The 24,751-nt window shown below is 42.8% G+C and overlaps 1 protein-coding gene across 2 annotated transcripts; it reads right to left on the reverse strand.

The window, feature by feature from the left end:
- Positions 1 to 1,091: 1,091 nt before the first annotated feature.
- mtrr (5-methyltetrahydrofolate-homocysteine methyltransferase reductase) lies at positions 1,092 to 24,722 on the reverse strand. Of its 2 annotated transcripts, none has more exons than XM_076761113.1 (15): positions 24,653 to 24,722; positions 23,954 to 24,098; positions 23,596 to 23,749; positions 23,300 to 23,417; positions 22,674 to 23,178; positions 22,484 to 22,597; positions 22,227 to 22,383; positions 22,025 to 22,113; positions 19,836 to 20,016; positions 15,624 to 15,666; positions 13,181 to 13,361; positions 12,371 to 12,489; positions 6,797 to 6,889; positions 3,464 to 3,667; positions 1,092 to 2,275 (listed from the first exon to the last, which is right to left on the reverse strand). In XM_076761113.1, exons 2-15 carry the CDS (start codon positions 24,095 to 24,097, stop codon positions 2,131 to 2,133), a joined length of 2,247 nt encoding a protein of 748 aa, XP_076617228.1. In that variant the 5' UTR covers position 24,098; positions 24,653 to 24,722; the 3' UTR covers positions 1,092 to 2,130. The 2 variants fall into 2 exon arrangements, with proteins under 2 accessions (XP_076617228.1, XP_076617227.1); XM_076761112.1 differs by lacking the exon at positions 24,653 to 24,722 and adding an exon at positions 24,231 to 24,382.
- Between the last annotated feature and the right edge of the window lie 29 nt (positions 24,723 to 24,751).

Raw genomic sequence — 24,751 nt, forward strand, 5'->3', positions numbered from 1 at the left:
CGCTGACCTCCAGCGCTTTGATTTATTCCTGACCATCTCCTCAGCTCTGTCTTTTGCTTTCGCTGCGGGACAAAAATTGCCACTGTGAACCGTTTTAATTATGAGGACATAATTTAAAACTTCAGCTGTCCTCGGTGGTTGCAGGACAGGGTGACATAGGCAGCCGGCAGGCTCTCCGTCTTGCGGCTGGGGTGATTTTTTTTTTTGAAAGGTAGATGAGAGCATGCAGGTAAACAGGAGCAGCGCAGCTTAAAGTGTACTTCATGGCTCTAAAATGATTCTCTAATGATGATCACACACATGCCACTCTGATGAAACGTTCCTCCTTGCTACATCTTACATGCAAGTTGTTGTCTTTTCTCCAACAAACTGGAGTTTTGCAGTAAATAGCGGCTGTGTATCATTATGTGTGTGCATGAGATGAGATTTGTGGTGCTGTTAGGGCGCACACAGCATCATTATTTTGATTTTGTCCTCCTCTGCTCCTGTGACTTGGCGAAGCAGCAGGACACAGACAGATGAGGGCGAGGAGGAGCACCCAGCTCCGCCTGGACAAACACAAGGACAGCTCTACCTACGACTACACTGTATTAAACCAATTATTCACCATCAGGGATTGTTTTCTGCGACAGTGAATGTTTTGTTTACTCGGCTCAAAAACGTAGCGAATGGGGTGTCATCTACGGCGCAGGCGGCAGAGATTGTAAACATGTTTTTCTCTCCCCTCCCTACAAGAGGATAAATAAAAAAGACTGCTGTTAGAAGATTTAATTCTGAGAAGCCTCTCTCCGGGGCTCTGCGCCGCGCTAAGAAGCCCATTGCAAAAAGCCTTCAATTAGCAGAGTATGCCTTCATCTTCAGACCAAAGTCACCTTGAACAATCAAATTATCTCTAAATTTAAATAAAACAATCACTCCCAATCAATCAGAGTTCATTAGCTCCCGAAAGATTTACACTGCCTCCTGAACACGCCAAGAAAACTTACAGTCGCCCCTCGTGCGCACCCACTCGCATCAAATACATGCGTGTAAGGTCATCCGCAAACACACCTGTGTGCACAACAGAAGAAAGGCAGCAGACAACAATAGTTGACGCTGAAATGTCTTTTAATCCCTGATCACACAAGGCACAGTTGTGTTTGTTTTAACCACAGTTTGTGAGATTTTAGTCGGGTTTGCAGGACTTAGAAAAGTTGGAGTTCACAGTCTCCAAACTGGCAGTCTGCTGGGGCAGACAGACACAAACAAAGTCAGTGAGATCAATTTAGAGCTGCTCATTATCATTGAGATTCACGCCCTCGGTACTAATTTAACACAGTATAATGATAAATCACTGAAAACTGTCCTCATCTCCGAGGACCTCATTTACAAAACTGCCACTTTTTTAGGACCACATACATTAAAATCCTGTCTTCATTATCTCCAAAATAGGATAAAAAGTTTATATATCCACAGCATTTTGGATGAAAATATGATGACATCACGTGACACGGGAGCAAGGCAACTTATTTTGGAATTAAGATGCATCTTAAAATCATCATTTATTTAAAAAAACAAAGAAGTAACTTCAGAGGCATACTGTGGTGCATGGAGCAGCATTTAGAGCCGGTTTGGCAGATTCTAAAGACAAAAACAATCTGTGAAAAAAAATCATTTCTTTCATCCTGAATGACAATAACCGATTTGCAGTGTGTGCTGTTAAAGAACTACAGATTGCTGTGTTGTTTCCATCTAGGTTGGAGCGGTATCCCACTCTCAGCCTCATCAAAATAACTCCATCACATCCGATGGAAGAAATTCCTTTTTCCCCAGACAGGATGAGGGGAGGAGGCTTGTCTACACTAAAAGCATTTTCACACTGCAGGACCAATCTCCAGCACTATTGCCCTCGCCAAGGTCGTTTCTGTTCAAACAGCAAAGCCCAAGATGATGTAGCGAACCGATACCCCCGGGTCAGCATGGTACATTCCATCTTGGTAGCATTGGGTGGTGTAAACTAACTCTGAGCCTCAGCATCCACAATTTTATGGTTCTAGAGGTTACAGCTGAGCACGCTGATTTTTTTTCTTTTTGAAGGTGTAAAAAATCCCCAGTGGATGCTGCAAAATGCTCTTATCTCGTCATCCGCCGTCAGCCCCAGATGTCCTGTAAGTAACGTTTCTCCTCTCTCAGCCCAGCCAGCCTCTTCATGGCCTCCAGCTGGTCGGCCTGAAGCTCCGTTCTGATCATCTCCATCAGGGTGTCATTCACATCTTTGGCCATGTTCTTAGCATCTCTGGTGGAGGAAAAAAAAAAAAGAGTAAGAATATGGAAAATTTTGAGACGGCCTCATGTGTGTAAGTACAGTGGCAAGCCCATATTTTGTAAAACCAGCAAGCGCTGCCAGTCCAGGAGTGCATCCTAGAAGGAAATTGCTGAAATCTTTATCTTGCTGTTGCAGCATATTGGGGGAGATTCATCATCCTGTGGACCTGAAGTGATATTTTTTGACTCTGAGGAATTCACATACGCTTCAAAGATCATTTACTCAAAGGTGAGGTACGCGGCCTGGCAGTGATGAGAGAGCAGACACAGAGAAAAGATGATATTGAGCTATATAAGCATTGACATGACTTGACTTGTATGCCTATGTGTGCTCCGCTTTGTCTTGTTGTCCTTATACTGACAGGAACATTGTGTCGCAATGGGGGGGGGCGGGGGTAATGTATACACTATAAATGCTACAAACTGGATAAGATGTTGCATCAGTGTAAGGTCAGCAGTAGCACAAAGCTGCTTGTGATCATACTCAGATTTAAACAAATGAACTGCCTTCAAGCCAGGCACTTCAGCACCTTTTGTTATTTTTTATGACTCAAGTGCCTTGCTCCACAGCACAGCTCGATATTGGCAGAGAGATGAAGTTGGCCTTGAAAGAGAGCCCCTGACAAATAGCCTATCAATTATTTGTTTTGATAGTCGGAGCAATATTAGCAGAAAGAAGCTGTATACTGTTGTGAAGCACTGTACGTGTGCCTTCACTGCCTTTACTGTGATTTGTATATGTTAAAAGGATGGACCTGACAGGAAGTGAGGAGGAGGATTCATATACACCCTGTCTTCTTTAAAGAAAACTTCCTGTTTACTTCTGTCTCAAACGATCAGCATTTCCAGAGTCTGCTCGGAGCATGTTGTGAACTACTCTGCACCGCCATTTTGGCCTGGTCTCTCTCCTAAAAGCCATAAAGTATTTCAAGAGACCTCCTCGTAAAGGAAAGGTTCTTAAAAATCCAACTGCAAATAAAGAAAAGAATCTCGTTTGCAAGTAAATTCAAGGCTTCAGAGGTACGACAGCGACATGACAAAACAGCCCGGGCATGCACAGATAGCCAGAGCTCAGAAGAGAGCTGCGAGTGATTTGCTCTGCTTTCACACACAAGTGCCTGAATATTATTATTTTTAGCGTTATCAGTGTCAGTCTTACCCACAGACATAGAGGCAACCGTTCTGTCTGAGCAGGATGTCGGTGATGCGTTTGCTGTTAAGTAGCAGGTTGTGTTGGACGTATCTGCGTCGTCCTGCAGAGTTGGTAGCCTCCTCCTCCTCCTCCTCCTCCTGTTTGTCTCTGGAGAAACACACCTGGAGGTGGTTCAGAGTACCGCTGGACACAAAGCTCTCCAGCTCCTCTCTGGGCAAAGGGCAGAGAAAACAAGGTTACTCCTGTAATCTTGGACAGATTGTTTCTGATCAGTCAAAAGTCTAGAATCAGCAGAGCCAAGATGCAGCTGCTGATGTCGAGAAAAGACCTGATAGTGACTGGCAGAACAACTTTGTGGGATAGCACCTGTCCTCGGTTTTATTGTAACTGAAAGATAAATGTAGAAGCTGCCGTCCTGTTATTGCCAAGTATTCAACACGGTCTTCCCACTGACTGTTTATCCTTTCGCACCCAACGCTCCCTTAAGATATTTAGCAATAGCTTCCATTGCCTCACAAGACGTACAACCCTCAGAACATTTCCTAAGAACAGAAAAAAAACCTGTCAAGCTCGATGAAACGGAACACTGACGGGCAAAAGGTCTGTGCAAAGCTGTGCCAGACAACCATTTTATCTTGCTTAACACAAGAAGTGCAAAAAAATTACAGATTTCATAAGCAAGGTTGAGTCACTGTTGTAAGCATCTTTTTACAATCAATCCGCCCAGCCTCGCAGTTGGATGTAACCTTGCCCCCCCCCCCCCCATCTGTGGTCTGCTTGCCAACTAGTCCTTCTGCCTCAGTGTTTTCACAGGGCCTGGGGTGCTATTGGAAGGGAAGGAAAGAGGAAAGTGGTGAGGGAGTGAGGGTTTACTGTGGCTCAGAGCATCTTGTTTAAAGTTAAGCAGTCAGAATGAGCAGAACCACACACACACACACACACACACACACACACCCACACACACACACACACACACACATAACCGCACACACATTCATAATAAGCTCTGGCTCCCGAGATCATGGGTGAAGGTCTTCGCCTCAGGGGTCTGTGTTTTGCAGTCACCCCTTGACTAAAATAAGGCAATAACACGTAGGCGCTGTGGTGTGAATGCTAACAGGAGGGATGAATATTGTTGTCTTTGTTCTATAAGAAACAACCCGAGCCGCTGCTTCTCCGTTGATGTTTACCATCTAACCTTTAGTCATTAAAAGAAGTGTCATTCTTTTCACCGAGACGTGTGATTACAAGGAGAAGACGAGGGAAAGGATGGTGTTTATTTGATGTCTGAATATGAATCATCATAGATTGATAGCTGTGTGTGCCGATACCGGTGGTGGAAAAAAGACGGCTGATTTCTTAGAAAAGCACAACAGACAGACACCTCGGTGTGTTCATACATGCAACGGCCTGCGTTCATATCCTGGACCATAACGTGAACCGAGCAGGCCTTCCAGTTGTGTTTCCCCCAGCAGCATGAAATCACTTGCCAAGAAGAGGCTGAGGCATCGGAGGGAGGGGAAAACGATAAGTGCAGGAGAGGGGAGAGGGGAGGACAAGCTTGATGTGACAAGCAGGCAGATTGGCATCAACCTCTCACAGGGATGTTAAGTGCTGCGGCTGATTGAGGCGCATCGCTTTCGGGGGTTTTTTTTGTCTTGCTGGTGGGAAATTCAGAACGCCATCAGGAAGTCGGTCACATCCTGTCTCGGCGTTTTGTAATAAAAGCATAAAAAGCAGTCTATGCTATTATTTATGCACGTTAAAATTTCAACCTCTACTTAGGACTTCCAGTGAACTTTTCTTTAAAAATCTGGGGCGCTGAAAAAACTATGCAAAGCAGGTTTCTTCATTCCGAGGCGATGCCAGATATCGAATTGCATTTCCTTCAAGAGAAATCCGACAGCGGTGAACGCAGGCGGGCCATCCACTTGCAAGCGTGTTGTTCTTTCTGTTCATTCTGCTAGCCTATTTAAATTGAGTGCAACTCTTCACGGGTGGTTCATAAAACACACACTAATCGCTTTGGTCAACACTGTGGGGGTGTTCATCAGAGAAGCCCACACTGTGAACAAACACTGCCTACTACCTGGCTGTGAGTTGGTATTTAACTAAGGGATAGAGGAAACAAAGGGGAACAAACAGCATCCTCTGTGATCCATTCTTGCGTGATTAAGGATGCTAATCCATTCACACTATTTAATCCTGTAAAAGAACTCGATCAGTACACCAGCACTGAGTGCACGCGTGCTGCTGATAGCAGCAAGAGTGGATCAATTAGTGTGTCGTCAGGACAGACTAAAGCCAAAACAAACTGATCTGAGCAATGATCTACTCGCAGGCTGGTGTCGGTTTACAATGCTTTAGCAAAACAAGAGGTCAATCCAAGAAAGGGCATATAATATTCATACAGTTTGATTCAGTGAATGAAAACACTGCCTTCCTTCAGTTCCTGTCTGGATGGTGTCAGTGTCGAGCACTAAACCAAAACATTCTCCAGGTAAAAAACAGCAGGGTTGTGGTTCAATTGCATTTTATCGAATCTATAATATACAGCTATATATTTACTTTGAAGCTGCATTCATACATTTTTAGACACTTGGGGGCAGCAGAAATAAGCTGTGAGCAAAAACATTGACATTACCTTTTCAGTTCATATGGTGAAACAAATGGCGCGCATGAAGCAGCATTAGCATTTGTTTGTCATGTTTCAAATGTACGTCCTATATTCACTCTCCTTTCAGCTCTGTTTGGTCTCCACCAATTCCACCAATCCATGAGGAAAATATTTAGCTCTTCAGCTGCTACTACACTTTTTCTATCTGCTTTTGACTGCGCTGATGGAAGCAGTGACAGTGAATCACACAGTAAAGTTGTGGGCTGCAAAACCAAAACAACAAGCTGAAAGTTACTAAAATGCTCCAGAGAGATGAGGAGTTCAATGATAATAAGAATTCTCTGAGTCTGCCACTACGAGTGACCCCTTTTATAGTCATTTGATCCATTTTAAATCTAAAAATATCTATTGCTGCAGCTTTAATATTTAGTTACATGCCAGTGTAACAAGATGCTGCTGCCTTGGACTTTATTGCTTTGTGTGTTCGTTCTGAGTGGTCAACAGACTGTCCATGATTCTCATGTATGGAATTTAAGAAAGAACACCCACATAATGCATGCAGAGACGTTTATTATGCATGTCAGAGATTGCAACACATGGAATATGCAGCGGCAAGGTGAAGAGGGATGTGGGTAGGGAGACCAGTTAAGGAAAGTCAAAGTACAGTAATGTGAATATATGAGTGTACGAGCTCTGAACTGAAAGTCAGAAACACAGCTTACCTGAACAGGTAGTCTCGGTCTCTGTGGCGACAGCCGAAGAACAGCCAGGTCTCGCCAAATGTGGCCTCAGGGTTCTGCCGCCTCTCCTTCTCTCTGAAAGTCAAACAATGGATGTTAGCGGTCAATCAATAGCAACAGACGACCAGAGCAGATGGAGGAGAGAGAGTCCTTCCTCGCAGCAGAGGTTAAAGAAGAGTAGTGACACCATTACGCACTGTCTGCAATGACAGTACACCGAGTGCCACAATTGCCTAATGCACGGAAACGACTGCGCACGCTGCAGCGAGGACATTATATGTATTATTAAATTTCACCCAAACAGAAGGATAGATCCCATCACTATAAACAGTTACTGAAAATGAAACTGGGGCTTGTGTTTTGTGTGTGTGCTTCGTGTACGCTCGCGTGTGTGTCCAACTGCTTGAGTGCAAAAAAGAAAAAAAAAAAACCCTTCTCCTGCAAAAGTGATTTCTCTTGTGGCTTGGGAGTTTGGCAAAGCTCCCAGAATCCTTTGCAGGCAATGGCAACACAGCAGCACAAAGCGGCTCTGAGGATGCTGGTATCTGTGCCGCACACCTGCTGCAAAGGTGACAGCTCTCTCGCAGATAACAACAGTTGACCCCCAACCTTTCATGATGCCATCAGTCAGTGGACTCTCTAAAGAGCCATGCATTATCTGCAACCCCCGTCTGGAAGGGGGGGGGGGGGGGCTGAGCTGAGAAAACAGAGGGGGTTGCTGAAGTGACCAACCACAACGAGGTTGCTGAGGAATGCTGCAGTGAGGAATTGAGACTGGGCCCTTTGTGCTGCGCTGCTGCACTCCGAGGATAAGGTGCTGCTCCCCCTAAACCCCACCCTTTGATATTCACCAGCAGACTGAATCATGCTTTGTGTTTTCCAGAAGTCACAAAATTAAAATGGCAGCCAACTCTTCTGCTTGATGAACTTGTATGGTGCATTAAAAAAGGGTTAAAATGCTAATTTAGTGCTGAAATGGCAAGTCGATTAATAGATTAGTTAAGACAAATACAATATACAAAATTTGATTAACATTATACTAAATACAAATAGCTGGTTAAACGTATTACCATTGTATTATTAATGTACACATTTATATTACAGGATAATATGCAATGTTTATAATGCATGGCAGGGTTTCTGTTATCGGTAAATAGTGTTTTTTCAACACATTTAAATCTCTCCAGTCATAACGTCAGATGAAAATAATTCCACAGTTAGATCTGAAAAATATTCTGGCTCTCTATGTGGCTGCTTCTCTGACATCCACCCTCTCTCTTGCTCCGCCCTTTGCTCCATGAATTAAAGGTTTATATGAACCAAGCCGGAGTTGGTGGCGATTGTAGGAACAGTGGAAAGACAAACCAAGAAGGTTTTGGTGAGTTTGAGTGATGTTTAACGGTGATAAAATGACTGTTTCTGTGAATGGAGTCTGGTGGCTTTGGTGAGAGCAATATAGTGGCTGTTTCTGGTGAGACACAAAGGATTGCAGTCTTTAACTCACAGGTATATAAGGTATATTTCTACAATGTTGCCAGACACTGAGAACAACAATCTGAGCCGGTCAGTGGCAAAACAAGCACTTTTAGTGGTCATTCATACATACAATCCTAAAAACTACTGGACACAAGACTCCTCTTGCGTTACTGAAAACTCCACTCTCAGTGTACGTTTACTGAAGGTTTCAAGTTGCGTAACGGACCATGATTTGCCTCCAAACTAGCTGTAATATCACAGGATGTCTGTGCATAAACGCCTTAAACTCAGACTTAAAAAAAAACAGGTAAGTGCAGATTAACTTCCTCCCTTTAGCGAGAATGTGGAGTGAAACTAAAAGTTGGATGAATCTGTTTCATGTGGGAAGAATAAAATAAATAAGATTTCTTTCACACTAGCAAAGCTATCAAAATTCATGTTAGCAAGATTTCTTCCAACAGCATGATGAAATATACAAGGACAAGATGGAAACATCTCTGACAAGAAAGAATTGGTTATGTGCTATCAAGCAAATATGGAAGTCAGGATAACAGAAACGTAGCAGTACGTATGGAACTTTGTTTACAGGAAGTTTAACTTGGATCAAATTTGACTACATCTGAATTGAATTTGGTTAATTCCCCCACTGTTGCTAACGGTTGATGTAAGTTTAAATTGGCTTAGAGGGGCATGGAGGGCAGGACAGCTGCTTTATCTGCTTCCAGGAATTGTAAACTCAGTATTAACGTAACATTAAAAGAACATTAAAAGAACCATTTTAAACATCTTTTGGATTTTTGCTTTGACGTCCAAAAAACTGTGACTTTTTCAGATTTCTGACATTTATAGACTTAAGGATTGACATTATATTTATTAAAATAACGAACAGATCAATCAATCATTAGTTGCAGCTACACACTAATTAGCCTTCGTGAAAAAACAGTATCAATGCACGTCTGATTGTGACGACTGAAAAAACAAACAAAAAAAAAACCCTCATTAATTAAATGAGAAGTTGACCAGTTAATAAAAATACTTTGGAGAAGAAGTTTGTTTGAACTTTAAGTCTGTGAATGGGGCTTAGTAACAGAGCTGTCTGGCTGACTTGATCCAAACGCTCAGATCCCATCCATTAGCATCCTGGACGAGATTCTTCTGATCTGCAAACAGCCTCAAGTAAACTCATTTTAGTGGGCTCGTCTCTCTCCTCTCACCGCCTGCCCTAAAGGGATCAATACCAATATGAAAAACCTGGATTCCATTCTGAGTAGACCACACCGGCGCCTTTCTCTGAATACAAATCACATCACATCACATACCCACACTATAACAGCCTGCAATACAATCCCAAGGGGAAGGCAGCATCTACAGAGCACTCCATTTGGGAGTCAGAAGCGGCCGCCTTTCAGCGCCATTCAGATGATCAGCAGGAGGGGGGGAAACTGCACGGAAAGCCGAGGTGAAGACTTGGTAAACATCCCAATTATCTCATATCTTTCATCCGTTCTCTTCGCAGCTCCGTGCGAGAGGTGCTGAGTGGCTTTTTAGGCATTCAAATACAACAAGAACAAAGAAAAAACCTCCAAACACAACAACAGCTCAGGGCTTAATCACTGAAAATACATTGCAGAATTACACCCATATACATTCAAAGTGCTGAATTCAAATTGTTTTCATAATGCAGAACAATGCTGAGTAGCGAGATGCTGTAGCCTAATTGTCATCAGCTGTCTGGTTGGACTGATAAACGGAAGCTCTGTACTTGTTCACACAAACTTTAATAAAGGTTGTCGTACTGAACGTGCCAAGCATGCCTACTGGCAAACCGAAATATTAAACTGAGCAAACAGATTTTTTTTTTTTTTTTTTTTTTCCAAAAGAAAAGCTTGTTAGAGCTGTTAAGGAGATTAAGGCTAACCACTCAGTTAAAATACAATATTTGTTGAACTGTCACTGCTCCCAGCTACACAGAAAGACACCGGAAATCCCATTCTCCATAAAATCCTTCCACGCAAACCACGGCAATCAATACCCGAATACTGGGGGAGCTTATTAAAATCTCCTGGCACCACCAAGTGAGCCTCTGACCTTTAGAGACTCTTCCTCCACTTGTTACCAGCGCTACAAACTCATACAAAGTACTTTTGAAAACAGCCATCGATTAACAGTGGGAGCGGAAGAGGGGGGAGAGGGAGGAAGATCGAAATGTCCCCATGTTGTTTTGTTGCTAACAGGACCCTTCTTGGGCCTCGAGGCAGATACGGTGTCCCGTTGACAAACTGGTGATTGTTATCTCCTATCAGAGTGCAGCGTCAGCCACAGAGGCTTTGTTTGGAATCTCAAGTTAGATCCTGTATAATGCCGCGCACCATGACAGGTTTTTACAATCCTCCAGCACAATATGCAGCTGGCAGGGGAGAGGATGAGAGGCGCAGAGAGGGAGAGGAGACGGAGGAGGCAGTCCAGCTGATGAATTGGTTTACAGGAGTTTATGCTCTAAATAGTGAAGGGTCTCTAGAAAGAAAAACAAAAAAATATGTTGGAAATGGAAAAAAAGAAAGCTGAAAAAAACAAAAGAAACCTAACATTGAATGCTCAAGGATGCATCCAATGATGGGCTGTTGTATTATGAAACAAAGCCTTCCAAAATCAATCAAGATCCGAGTGTTTTGCTTGCACTGACAAGTAGGTCCGCGAGGACAGCCCATTAATAAAACACTCAAATGTGCATTTTGATATCGATTTGAGAGGGCAATGTTTGGATACCACTGTAAGGATCAAAGCAAGACATATATGTTCATATCACTGCCTTCCACCGGAGTGCCGTCCCTCTGGCTCAACCTTGATCATTAAGAAGAGGAGTGGTGTAACCAGGTCAGTCTGAAAAACACGCGCTATCTTTGGTACTCCTGCATCCCAAAGGCGCAAACACCTCTCACCCCAGATGACCACTCATCCTTCCCCCGTATCTGCTGCAGACAATCCGCCAGCGCTTCAGCCGGGGCCGTGTCGCCTCTCAGAGCAATCAGCCGCTTACGCCAGCCGCCACGACAGAGCAGACGTCCAGGGGATTTAGAGACAATTGGAGCTGACTGGGGCACAACCTCATTTATATAAAGCCACCCAAGAGTTAGACGTGTCAGTCTGACTAAAAAGGCTTACTCTGCTTTCTAACAAGTCATGGTGGGTTGTGGGACTGGTTCAACACGTCTGGATAGGGAAGCTTCAGTCAGGTTAAAGCCTTCTGACAGGTCATCAGCCTGAAATCTTGATTAAGCCGTCAATTCAGAAGCTCAGAAAATGAAACAAAATGTCACATTTTCTCCAAAATGATAGCGCTCTTCAAGCACCCAGACTTCCAGCAACAGTTTAACAAGCTTGAGAGAACGACGGTGTTCTGAGCTAACAGTCGATATCCTCACACCACCTCTTCAGCGATTACAAGCGATGATTTACTTCAACAGCGTGGCTGCCACGCACTGAACTTTTTACTTTCAAATCAGTAACGCTGCACGTGCTGCTTTGACTCCTGGCTTTTCATTACAGACCTGAGTCATAAACTTGCGCATCGGAGAGAGGGCCTAATTTATTCCTGGCGAGACGAGCGGAGCATCCGAAATAATCCCTGACGTGATCACAGCCCTCGCCACGAGATTTATCATGCTTTACGAGACGTACATGACGTCGACTTTTATCGGCTTTGAGCAGGGTCTCATTTAATTGTCTCTGCAGATTACTCGAAAATATGCATAGATGATGTGCACTTAACATCACTTGAAGATTGTGAATATTCATTACTGGGTACGGAATTTTGGCTGCAATAAAACGTGTCACGCAGTGCAACAATCAGCATATAACCTGTTTGTGAAGCTTGAAATGAACATTCAGGTGACCTACTTCAGCAGCACATCTTACAACGTGTATAATGTATAACATCGGCAGGATCAAGTACATTACCACATGCACTTGATCCCTCTTGAGGGAGACATTTGCAAGATCTCTCTTTGCAGGATGTCTCTTGATAAAGCAGTCATTTATTATGGTGCGAGATAACATAATGCATTATCACACTTGCCATACCTTTGCTGGAGGAAGCCTACGAAGGGGGCGACTCCTGTGCCCGGTCCGACCATGATGAAGGGCACCGAAAGGTCAGAGGGAGGCCGAAAGGAGCAGTTGGGTCTCAAACTCACGTGGATCTAGGGTTAGAGGCCGTTAACAAGCACTTAGAACAATGAGAGTAATTACAACAATGCTGAGAAGCCACTGTGGGACTACCAATCTATTAATTGATCTCCTTAATATTCTAAGACATACTAATAGCAAAACTCATGAGCTCCAACAGGAATCCATAGAGTGTGTGGTAGAGAGGATTTACTCGCTTTAATTTAAATTAATTCTTTAATTAACCGCACAACACAGGCCCTGAGCTCGTTCTTTTTCTCAGTGTCTCACACATTAAAACTGAGTTTCCACAGAAGTCTGAAACATGTGGTGGAAACAGGCTGAATTCCCAACGCCCCGAGTTTTGCAGTTTTCATGGAGAAATTGCACAACTTTCTGGTATTCTGCCCCGCACTTGCTTTCTATTTTACTCAAGAACCTCTTGAACTGTAATATTTGAAGTAGAATGGGCAGCTCGGCTCTAATGGCATTTTTATGGAAACAAAACGAGAGACAAGACAAAAGAGGAAGGCCGAGGTGGAGCAGGATTTCATAATCACCATGTATTTTTTTTAAGGGGGGGGGGGGGGGGTTACAGCTATTACAGCTGAACACTTGCACTCATAAATACAAGCACTTATCAGGGAGGACCAAGAAACATAAGACCAAGATTTCCCAAATTTGCACATCTAGTTTCAGCTTTCCATTTTCCAGCGTACTCATTACCTTTGGCAGAGGTGTTCCGCCGGAGGATTCAGCCCTCCCAGGGAAAAGCAGGACAGGATTGATGAGGTCAAATAGCCAACCGGTACACAAGCCTCGCTTCCCTGCAGGCCGCCCAGAGCATGCTGGGAACTCTACTACGTTGAAGACAAAATGCAGCTTTCCCGGGTGCCTGAGACAGGAGCTATAGAGATGGTACCACAGAGAGTTTGAGATGGAAGACGACAGAAATACAGGGACACAACAGAGTGTGAGAGAGCGTGTGCAAGGCATACAGACAGTGACAAGCAGGGAGATGGAGTGGAAAACAGAGTGAAATACAGAAGCAGAGGGAAAACAGAAGGGGACCGAAAGGCACAAACATTATGAGGGAGGATAAATTCTCAACAGACAACAACGCTCCGACAAATGATTCACACAAATCAACCTTGAGAAAAATGTAGTGAAACGACAGCAGATCAAAATAACAAGGACACGCAGACATTTGATGCAATGTCAATTACAAATATGGAGATGACATTGAAATGTGCTAAATGACAAACTGAATAATGTTACTTACATAACTTTCGTACATAAAAGCGCATGTCATTTTGTCTTTTCCTACAATTGAACTGTCAGTGTTTAGGTTGCATAAGCTCACATCTGCACCATCTGCATTATTCATTATTTTAACTGACTATTTCAGCCATTCATTGCTACTTTAAGCTGAATATTTCAACCATGTATCCATTACTTAAAGCTATTTCAACTACTCACCCATTACTTTCAGCTATTTCAGCTGTTTATCCATCATTTTAAGCTGCCTATTTCAACCACTTATCCATTACATTTAGTTAACTCTGTTTGGATTCTAACTCCTTTTCACTGACTGTCACTCTCTACGGTACAGCTGATCACCGGGTTGGTGGGAGGTATCTTGCAGACCGCCTTTTGCTGCTGGTAGCTTAGCACACACTAAAGATCAGCATCACATCCATTTGGAATATTAGGCTCATTTGTGTCTATTTTCCTCCTGAACATCAAATCATAATCAAAAAAATTTTCCCACAATCTTTCCACATAATCTCTCTGCAACGATGGACGTACCCCATTGGATAAAAGTTCCTCTGGTTGGGAATAAAGGCGGCTAGGAGTGAGCAAAAAAAAAGGAACTTCCTGTCTGTCCTGCTCCAATAAAAGTACCTCTCCCTCCTCTCCATTCCAGTCCACACTGCCGGCTCAAGAACTCTCACGCTCTCTCATCCTTCACTCTCCAGTTCCCTGTGGGCCGCGAGAGACCTCTATTGACCACAGCATCAATAATGCAGGCCTCTAATGTCTCTGCACCATCTGATAAACTACAGCCACCATCGCTCCTGTCCGTTCTCTGTCTCTTTGCACAAACACACACACACACACATACATACACACATACATAAGCAGCTAAGTGAGGGACTAATGAGAGGAGCAGAGAAGTTTTGACATTGCGTAAGACGACGCTGTTCCACTTGAACTTTAAAGTAAACCTAATGGGTACTAGCTTAACAGGAAGAGCAAATCAATGACTGGCTAAGTGAGGCAAAAGGAAGGAACACTTGGGCCCATTTAAACTGAGCACAGCTTGCTAAAGGCTACACAATATTTACAGTCCATTCATTTGTGCGGGTTTTTTCACCCATCATTGATCTTATTAGGGAATTACATCTATAAATACCCATCCAATCTAAGGCACACACAACAAGGACTTCAGACATATACACACACATATACATCCACAGTAATAATAATAATTATTACTATAAGATCTATACATCACGAATTCAGCATATCTTTTCTTTCTTTAGAAAACAGTTTTGAAATGTCTCCATAAATCAAGACTCATATGAAAATGCCACACTTCATATTATTCATGCCGCTTCCCTTTGATGTTATAATAAACCCTATCAAATGTCAGATAATTTGAAAGCTCTGTCCACCACTGTGAAATGAGTTGGCAAACTAGGAGCTCTCCAGTGGATAGCAATGCATTTCCTCGCTGCCAATAGTGCAAGATCAATATATATTACATCATGCGAACTCCGCTGTCCTGTTCGGCAGTACCTAATAAACAAAGCTGAGGATTAAGCAATACATCATGAAGCATCCTAACGGATAAAAACAAATGAACAATTGGTTTCCCCAATGGGTTGTAGGGTTACAAGACTAATATGAATGCATAAAACATAAGAATTACGTTTCACCGTCTTATGGCAATCCCATGCATTCTCTATGGGGGATAATACATCGAATGCAGCATCTTGAAGTCTGCTTTGTTAATTTCTAGTTGGCAATCGTGTTGCTTGTCCAGAGAGATTAAGACAGACATGGATACTTTTTAGTCAAAATACATAAAGGTAAAAGAGCACAACTGTTCACAGTTTCAAGCAGCAGAAAATGTAAGCTGCATTCGTTTTGTCTGTCACCTTACCTGGCTGCTGAATAAGGCCTGGGCTGCAGTTTCGGCAAATGCTCTGAAAGGCAAGCACAACTGTCAATCATCCCGCTGTATCCCTCAGATTGCGTTACACAAACACCCGTGACAGAGAGGAGACAAATTAAGTGAAAGTCGTCTCAGTCCATTGAGATGTCCTACCTACCAATCTATCCTCAGTAACCCGCACCCAGGTTACAGTCTTGTTTCTGGGACACACTTCTATATTTATGAAATTACAAACTCAGGGTTATGGAATCCCAAGTGTCCAGATGTGGAGCCAGTAGGAAACAGATTGCTTATGCAGACCTTATTTCAATGCCAGCCATGAAGGTGCCCTCTTTGGGGTAATACGCGGTGTGCAATGCATCCGTGAGGATGTGTCAGAGAAACCAGTGAAACTTACACGAGCTTCAGATAACTTTTCACCCTGTAGCACCGAGATTTGCCATTCGCTATGCTATGACCACCACCAACTAGTAGATGTGGGCGAGGAGTGATTGAGCATTGCGTGATGTGCTTGCCATGTACTCCATGCAATTCATTTGTATCTCGGTGATAGATGAACCTGGAAAAGTAAAGCTGCACCATGTGTACCAGCTGAGGCCGTGCAATAACACATTTTTCTGCTAAATTGCTTGGAAAGACAAACAGCTGGACTAACTCTGCTCTCTCCCCTCTTCTTGGATTTCTCCGACATCTAAACAGCTCAGAGTTTTTGTAAGACAGCTCCGCACTTTGACGTCCGTTTCATCTCTTTTTTTTTTTTTTTTCTTAAATGGTGATGTGTGAAATACTTAAAAGTGAAAGATGCTTTTGAGCAAAAGAAACAGGCCTTTCCCAAACGTTTTTAGACGGTAAAGAACAGTGTGTTAATGACAGATGGACTTAATCCAATCTGCATATATTTAGGATGGTAAAAGGTGGAAAAACGAGGAGAATTGTGTTGAACTGAATACTTTACCACTCAGTGTTACACAGTATGTCAAAAACATGGTATTCAAAAGGATAAGTGATGTTTTTCTTCTGGTTTTGTATAAATATTACTGAAGGATGTCTTATTTGATTTTTGACTGACAATCATTGTCACTGCTGATTAATCTGCCAATTCTTCTCCCAATTAATCATGTTGTCTATTCTTATTTCCTCCAATTGCTTGTGTATTCAACCAACGCTTCAAAAACCCAAAGACATTCAGTTTACTGTCACATGAGAGTAGAAAAGCAGTAATTTCTCACACGTGAGAAGCTGGCACCCGACAATGGATTAATGAAATCAGTGACTGACTGACTCATTTTTGCAGCTCCATTTTTGATTGTTTATATGTAGCGTTATCTCGGCATGTCATGGCATGCAAAATGAAAAAGAACTTCACATGTTTAGACACTGAGACCCAAAATGTATTAAAGACTGGCAGGCAGGCGAATTTGCAAGGAGAGCCAAGATTACACGCTGGCCTTGCTTTGTTATTATCAATATGCTTGCCAAATAAACGCAACTCACAGGAAGTCATTTGTAAAATCTATCTTGAGAATGAATTAGGACAAAACTGCAATGCATTGGAAATCATGTTGAAGAATACAAAAGGGCAATAAGTAACCCCCAAAAATTATGACATACAACACATCCAGCCCTCTTTTCCATCAGTGGAAACACACACCTCTCCATCAGACGGTGTATCATGCACTTTAACACAATCCTCTGCAGCTGCTCGCTGCTCGAGTTCCTGCCTTTCTATCACAGAGTGACAGCACACGTCCGAAACGGAGGACAATCAATCCATCATCTCACATCACTGCACCATGATGATTCTGCTGGTAGATACAGAGGATATATCACTTTTAAAACCTCTGAGTGAAAGGCTTTTTTTTCTTCTTTTTTTTTGTTTCAGTGAATGGCTTGAGGACAAAAAAAAAAAAAAGCTTTCTGTTCTAAAAAATACAGTCCCAGGGCCCCCGTTATGTTTTCAGAAATGATCATTTTCAGCGGTATCATCGATCATGCTGCACAACAATATAATCTATTCTATCTCACAAGTCTCTCTGCGCGGCAATTTATATGCAGAGGTACCGTTTTAGTGGGAAAAAAATGAGATAGCAATGTGGCTGAGGATAAAAGTTATACTTCTTAAGATATATGGATAGCTTCTGAGGCTGCAGACGGAATTAGGGGAGAATTAGGGATGTTGTTAGCATTAAAGCACTGAGAAGAAATTCTCCTTGGGTAGATTTTTTTCTTGCTTTTTAATCGCCTACAAATGCTAATTTCAAGTTACTTCTGAGAAAAATGACCTGCGAGCTCGTGGGTTTCAAAACCATGCAAAAGTTTTCCATGGCATTTTATCAGATCTTTAATGAGTGAGGATGGATTTATATGTGATATGCAGTGCGTTCTCTCATTTTAAATGTCAAGCTGATCCGAGAGTGCGGGAGCACAGTTCACTTTTCTTTAGTTTGCTTTCGTTTTCACAATCGCACAATGCGCAGGTCGCAATCGAGCATAAGAGGGAAAAAAAAGAAGAAGAAGAAAACTGCTCCCTGGTACAATTTCATTTGAGGCTTGCGGTAAAGTAAATTGAAAAAGACGCTCATGGACAGCATTCAGCTCTTGGGGGCTATGACCCCACAGTTTTCATCTGACCCGTTATGTGAAACAATGGACCGTATAACAAGAAAGCTGACTCTGGAAAGCAGGTATCTTTCTCAATTTATACCCAGCGTTTACTTTCATACCCAGCCTACACTTGGCCAAAGACATGCGAGCTCAGGCACATTTCTCCTCATTATTTATAGTTCATGTATAACAGCATTAACTCTGATCAGCAAATACCTCCCCTTCAGTTGAGGTAATGAACCAAGAACAGTGAACAAATGCAGCGGTGTACTTCAGTAGCCACACACTGAGGCAGAGCTGACCATTAACCTATGATCCAAACTGACCCCGTGCGCTTGTGTCCTTGCAAAGCTCTGTGGCTCACCAGTAAACGGCCGCCTGTCCCCCTAATAACAGCTGTTTCCCCTGAAGGGCCTCCAGCACCACATTTCTCACGAGGGCATGATTGTCCGCGATTCCCAATTTCTGCATCAGTTCACCACTGAAAAAAGGTGCTGCGGTTGGCAAGTGGACCAAAAATAACTGACAGTGGGGTAAGCCAAGAGCTGTGACACAGCTGTTTTAGAGGACAACTCAACTTGAATGTAAAGCTGTAGCCAACTAATTTCACTGTCTGCTAAGTTTCAATCAAAGCTTATTAGATCCATACTGAATGACCAGCCAACTATCTTAATGAGCTGAGAGAAAATGTTAGTTTTCCACCAACAGTTGGCTCAAAGGGTCAAATCAGGGATGGCATAGACGGCCGACAGCGGCGAAAAATGATCAATATTATTAGGGAGAGGGGTTGGGGAGAATAATGAATAAAGTGAAAAAAAAAAAATCTCTTGACTTGCAGCGACAGAAGTGCCATTACACAGAGAAACTGTGACACAAAAACCACATTGGGCCAACATGTACTTAAAAATGAGATGAGGAAATGAGTGTTGATCCTCTGGGGAGCCCTCTGATATACGCTGTCTGACCATTCAGTATAATTAAAAGCTCTGACAAAATCAGCCTTGAGACTGTGCTCGCAAAGCTCGCTTTACAGGGCCACAGTGACCCCTACTGGACGAATATTATCCGGACAGACGAACCTGCCTGAGTGACAAACACAGTCGACAGACGTGACATAACCTCAGGTCTTTCCGAAAGTGAAATAAATAGTTCTGAACTTATTTATCCCACTGATATTTTGTACAGGTGCAGTCTAAATCCCAGTCTCATGCCAATCACGGTAATTCCCTGTTTGCTTCAGGCAACATGAAAGCCTGCATTTAATTAAACGTGAATCCATTATAATAATAAATCTGTAAACAAACTGAAAAAGATCTTAAAAATGTGCCAGAATGTGAGTCTGTTTTCTCATTAGTCGCTGGATAAATGTTTGACATTAAATGCACCTATTTGCTATGTGACATAAGGATTAAGTAGAATAAAAATGCCAAAAACAAAAGTGATGTTTGATCAGGTGTTGTACTTCAAAGTATCTCTCATGCAGACTGTTATGTAAATGATCTAGAAAAGACAGTTTGTTTTTCTTTACGTAATCACCCGAATTATTATGGACCTTATGACTGACAAGCTGAGTGAGATGACAGCAGGCACTCTGACCTATGAGGAGGCTGAGAGGAGGCGAGCAGGACGGGAAGGCTGTGAGAAGCTCCAGAACGCTGAGGCTCGGGTCTCTCACGTACAGGTTGTAGTCTGCGGTGCCTTGTTTACTGCAGAGCTCCTGCAATCTCCTCCTCTGCGCACCGTCCCCCGCATGCTCCACCAGCGCTCGGAGAAATGCCTGACAGAGAGAGAGACAGAAATCGGAAGTGAAGTCACTTGGAGCCGTTCTGCAACTCATTCAGCGTTATGGCTCAAAATGGCTGTGGTTTCCATTTCATACACTTAACTACACCGCTGCAGTAGGACAAACCTCAATGCCACATGGCACACAGGCCCAATGGAAAAATGTAAGTCTTTGTTAGTTTTCTGTGTAAATGAACAGTGCAGAGGTAAACCTTGACATCGTGCCCAGTTAAGGAATATACAGCCATTTTCTTATGCACGTTCTGCCCTCATAAAATCGTGAGGGCTCTCTTTAAATCTCTCTCTTTAAATGCTTTTATCGCTACTGAGAAATTAGCAGAGGCAAAGAGGCGTTCTTCTGATCCTTGAACAAAATTCATTAAAATCAATTGATGCGATCAATTCATGTTAAATCTGCAGAAGACAAGCTGCTGTTTAAGTAGTATTGCAGGATTTGAAAGGACCATGAGGAAACATTAAAATGCAACTCCTGAGCCTGATTTTACTTTATTGTGCAGCCATTAATATCTCTCATACAGTAAACACAAAGTGTTCAGTATAATTTCAGTGATTCGTTAGTTTATGAGTACATGTATGCACAGATTAGAGACTCGTTCTTGGAGCTTGCACTTCAAGAATTATTATCCCATCCTCACATCCATCCTGTACAGACAGCACTTCACCACTATTTGACTCATATCAAAAAAACAGAGTCTGTATCTGGCACAGTCTCTGAATAGCTTCAGCGATAGCATTCATATTTCTCTCAGTCCAGGACATGCCAAGTATATCTTTCCACGTTTGATGCTGTTACGTATATTGTTGGGAATTGCACTTGCTAAGAGGCTGAAGTGATTATCTTTCACTATCCTAAAAATCATGGAGTATAAAGATTATAGTGTTGTAAAGGCTTTAGTAAAACAGATGAGCTGCCTGGATTACACAGACAGGTGTTGTAAAATAAAACTCTTATTGCCTTGTAAGTCTGCAGTAACATTTTGACCTCAAACAGTCCATTTTTGTCCAGAAATTTAATAACAGAGAAGAGAAAATGAGCCTGTGTGCAAGTGTTCTACACAGCAGGGAACTGAACTGATGGAGGCTGTTACAATCAGGATGTATTATATGTATTTCTGACACATTATCAATTTGATTTGGACAGCTCAAACACTTTGCAATCAAGAGTAACATTTCCCCAATATCTCTTTTTAAATGTTCACAAACAAAATATAACATGATTTTTAAACAATGTTTTTATGAAGTTTGCCACCAGAGATATTGCATTGTAAGTGCTGGGGAATTTTGTGCTTCAAGCAATGCTGCATGCTGAGCGAGAGACACTTAAAATGCTGTATTTATTAAGCAGCAACTGGATTACTGCCATATATTGACTTTTTTCAAATTGTCTTCCTGTTGTCATTCAGCGTGCTGTTTACAAAGAACAGTACACTACTGATGCAGCTCTTGCCAGAGGGAAACAAATGGTTTTCATTATGGTTCGACTGTCATGTTTTTATTAAATAATGAATTTAACTTGCATAGCAAAAATCAGGATGACTGTGTATGGTTGTGGAATGAAAATAACTTATTATTAGAAACATGATGATGGGTACAGGAATGTACACAAGTTAGCTACTGCAACTGGAGTAATATCATTTTCAAGAATGCTGCAAATATTAATGTCAGTTGAAACCCATGCAGGCATCACGCCAAGCCGAAAATGACTATTTGCAGACACGTCTGTTCAGTAGGCATTGTAAAAACTAAACGGGAACATCCGTGTCGGAATACAATTGCTCTTCACGACGTACAACACCCTCTTCTCCGTGCTTTGACAACACAAATAAAAGCAGTGTGCTTTAACTGGAGAAGACACGAAGCTAAAGAAACAGCTTCCCTCTCATTATGCTGATACACCAAAACAACAAGCAGGATGTCACAACAAGAAGCGGCTTGGCCGACGCAGCTTGCAAAGTAAGCGGCTGTGTGTGGACACACGGTACCTTCTTAGGAACGCTTCTGATCTCCAGACACCATGTGAGCAGGTACATCAGAGAAACGCTCTGGGGAATGTGGGGTGGCACCTGGGCACCTATGAACGAGGAGGAAAGAGCATTTCAGAATAACAGGGTAAACATGAATGTCACAAAAGGATCTTTTGGGGAAAAAATACCATGTTCTTTTCAACGGTGTATAACAGTTTACCTTTTTTCTTCGTGTCTTTACGCAGAGAAATGTGTACTCGGTGGTTCCTCTGGTCCTGAAGGCCCAATCTGTGGAGCATGTCCTCCACCTCAGAGGCCCTGTTTGGGCAGAACACATCAAAGGAATCGCCTGGCTGATAGGTCATCGTCGGGTAAGCCTGAGAATGAAAAAAGAGCATCTAATGTTCAAACTGCAATCTAAATCTATGTAAATTAATACTGTAGGTTTAGAAAAAAGTGTGAAAAACTCAAGCTTACAGAGATGTCCAGCTCTAAAAGAAGCGCCGTCTTGACTGAATCTCCTCTGGTCAGCTGATCTGCCCGTGATATTGGAACCTCAAGAAGAGCCTCTTTGTTGAACGGTCCAACAATCTGGAAGAAAACATCTTTGAGATAAAGGTCTAAATATGGTACAGATAGTAGTTTTTTCAGCAGTATAATGCCTCACCTGTTCCATACTGTCCACCTCTTGAAGAGAAACGTCCAGGTAGGGAGCAGGCAGAGCAGGAACATTAAGAGCAGACTCGGACAGCGGGGGCAGGGAGTGTGTCAGTGAAGCTGCCAGCGCAACATGGGGAAGTCCAGCATCCTCGGCCTGCGTGTCTGATGCTGACGTAGAAACACTGGAAGCACCATGAGACTGGGATGCCAACCCAGGGCTCCCTGCAGGAGAAGCTGGCCTGAGATCAGAAACAGCAGTCTGTGTAGCAGAAGCTGAAGATGCAGATTTGGAGCCCGTTTCTAGGGAAGCTCTGACCGACTCGCAGTCCTGGAAATCAGTGATGCTTAAAAGGTTCAGCTGGACATCTTGTATGGATGAATCAGGAGTTTCTTTCGGTGAATCTCCTGCTTCTCCTTCCAAGTACGTAGTACTATCAGAGGCCATTTTTGATAAGGCTCCTTTGATTGCTTTCCACAGTCCGTCAAGCCAGGGGTCTACAACCAGCTCCAGCCTGGAGAGAACAAAGTCCACACACATGACACACAGCAGTACCATCAAAAGAAGAGAAAGAGAGTGGATACACTACAGGCCACACGCTGAAAGTTGAATGTCTATACTTCATTTCAACTTACCCTACACCATCATCTGCATATCCCGTCGCATAGAATTGTTTGGCTCCGAGTTCCTGTAGACGACGCTCAATTGTCTTCCCACAGTTGCAGAAATTTGCATAATTTGTGTCTCCTAAAGCTGGAGCACACGGAGGAAAACAGATGATTTCACAAGCCAGCAACTGTTCTGAAAGTAAACACAGCGCAGTGCTCTGCATTGTAATGATTCTTATGAATATGTTGTGCCAATCAAGTTCCCCATATTGACAGATGGACTGCAAAAAAGAGCTACCTCAGACCTTCATAGTAGAATTTACCTAAAAGTGCATAGCAAAGGTGTTTATAGTGGTCAGTGGAGAGGGTCTTCTTCTTGATGTGCTTTACAAATTGGAGGGCATTGTCTGGCGGCTCTCCATCTCCAGTAGTAGACACAATAAAGACCACAGGGGCATTCTCCTTCTCCAAATTGTACTGGAACCAGTTACATGATTAATTAGTGACTTGTGATCCCACTAATCAACGTGAAACATTACATGAACAACATCCACAAAAGCATCAAGACTTTTACTAAGATATTATTGACGTGTTATTGTGTGTTTGCATGCATGCATTAGAAGAGGAGTTTATACAGCTCTGCTTCAAGCCCTTCATAGGGTTATAATGTGCAATAGCTACCTTTTCATTCTGGTCCAAGCAGCTGAGTTCAGCAGCCAGTCCGTGCTCCTCTGCCACCTCAGCTACCCCTTCTGCAATGGACTGGGCTTGGCCCTTCTGAGACCCATACAGAAGCACGAACCGAGGCTTCATTTCACAGGGCATGCTGAGTCCAGAGCAACGACATCATTTGTAGATTTGGAACAATTTGTCGATAGAAACAATAGAGAGCTGAACTAAGTCATTCCGGTGATTTAAAAAAAAAAGTAGCTGTGTTTTCATAAGTATCTCTGCTTACCTACATACTGTACATTTTGACAGGTAACACACAGACTGCGATCGAACAGTCCTAACAAGCCTGAACACCACCATTTAGTACCCGGAGGTTGCGTAAATTTTTGACGTTGACATCATTACCCAAGTGCACGTGGATCCCAGTATGTTATTTATCCGTTTTTATCTTACGCTAAACAAAACGCAACCACATCATAGAGACAGCAGAGCTCCATCTTCATAGTTAAATGTTAGCTAGGGTTAGTAACAACTAACGACTAATTGTCAACCCTGACACACGGGAGACAAGCCCCGTTGCCAACATCTGATACCCGGATGGTATCTTTTGGAGCTACAGTTATCCTCTTAAAATCTTCTCAAAGTACAAATACAGTTTAAAACACAGTTAGTAGGCTATGTGAAGTTCATAGATGACACATTTTCTACCTTTTCAAAACAGCTGTGGAAATTCACAGTCCAGCTTTCCCCATGGAATTTTATTATCGCTAAGATTCTCGCGATATCAGGGCACAGACCGAGATTGAA

The sequence above is a fragment of the Chaetodon auriga genome, chromosome 21 (assembly GCF_051107435.1).
Source record: "Chaetodon auriga isolate fChaAug3 chromosome 21, fChaAug3.hap1, whole genome shotgun sequence".
Lineage (NCBI taxonomy): Eukaryota > Metazoa > Chordata > Actinopteri > Chaetodontiformes > Chaetodontidae > Chaetodon > Chaetodon auriga.

Coding starts and splice junctions, on each gene's coding strand:
- mtrr (XM_076761112.1), bottom strand. CDS start 24,304: ATGGTGGTGTTCAGGCTTGTTAGGACTGTTCGATCGCAGTCTGTGTGT. Junction 15,667..19,835: donor TCCTCTCAGCCTCCTCATAG/GTCAGAGTGCCT, acceptor CTTGCCTTTCAG/AGCATTTGCCGAAACTGCAG. Junction 3,668..6,796: donor GACCGAGACTACCTGTTCAG/GTAAGCTGTGTT, acceptor CCCTTTGCCCAG/AGAGGAGCTGGAGAGCTTTG.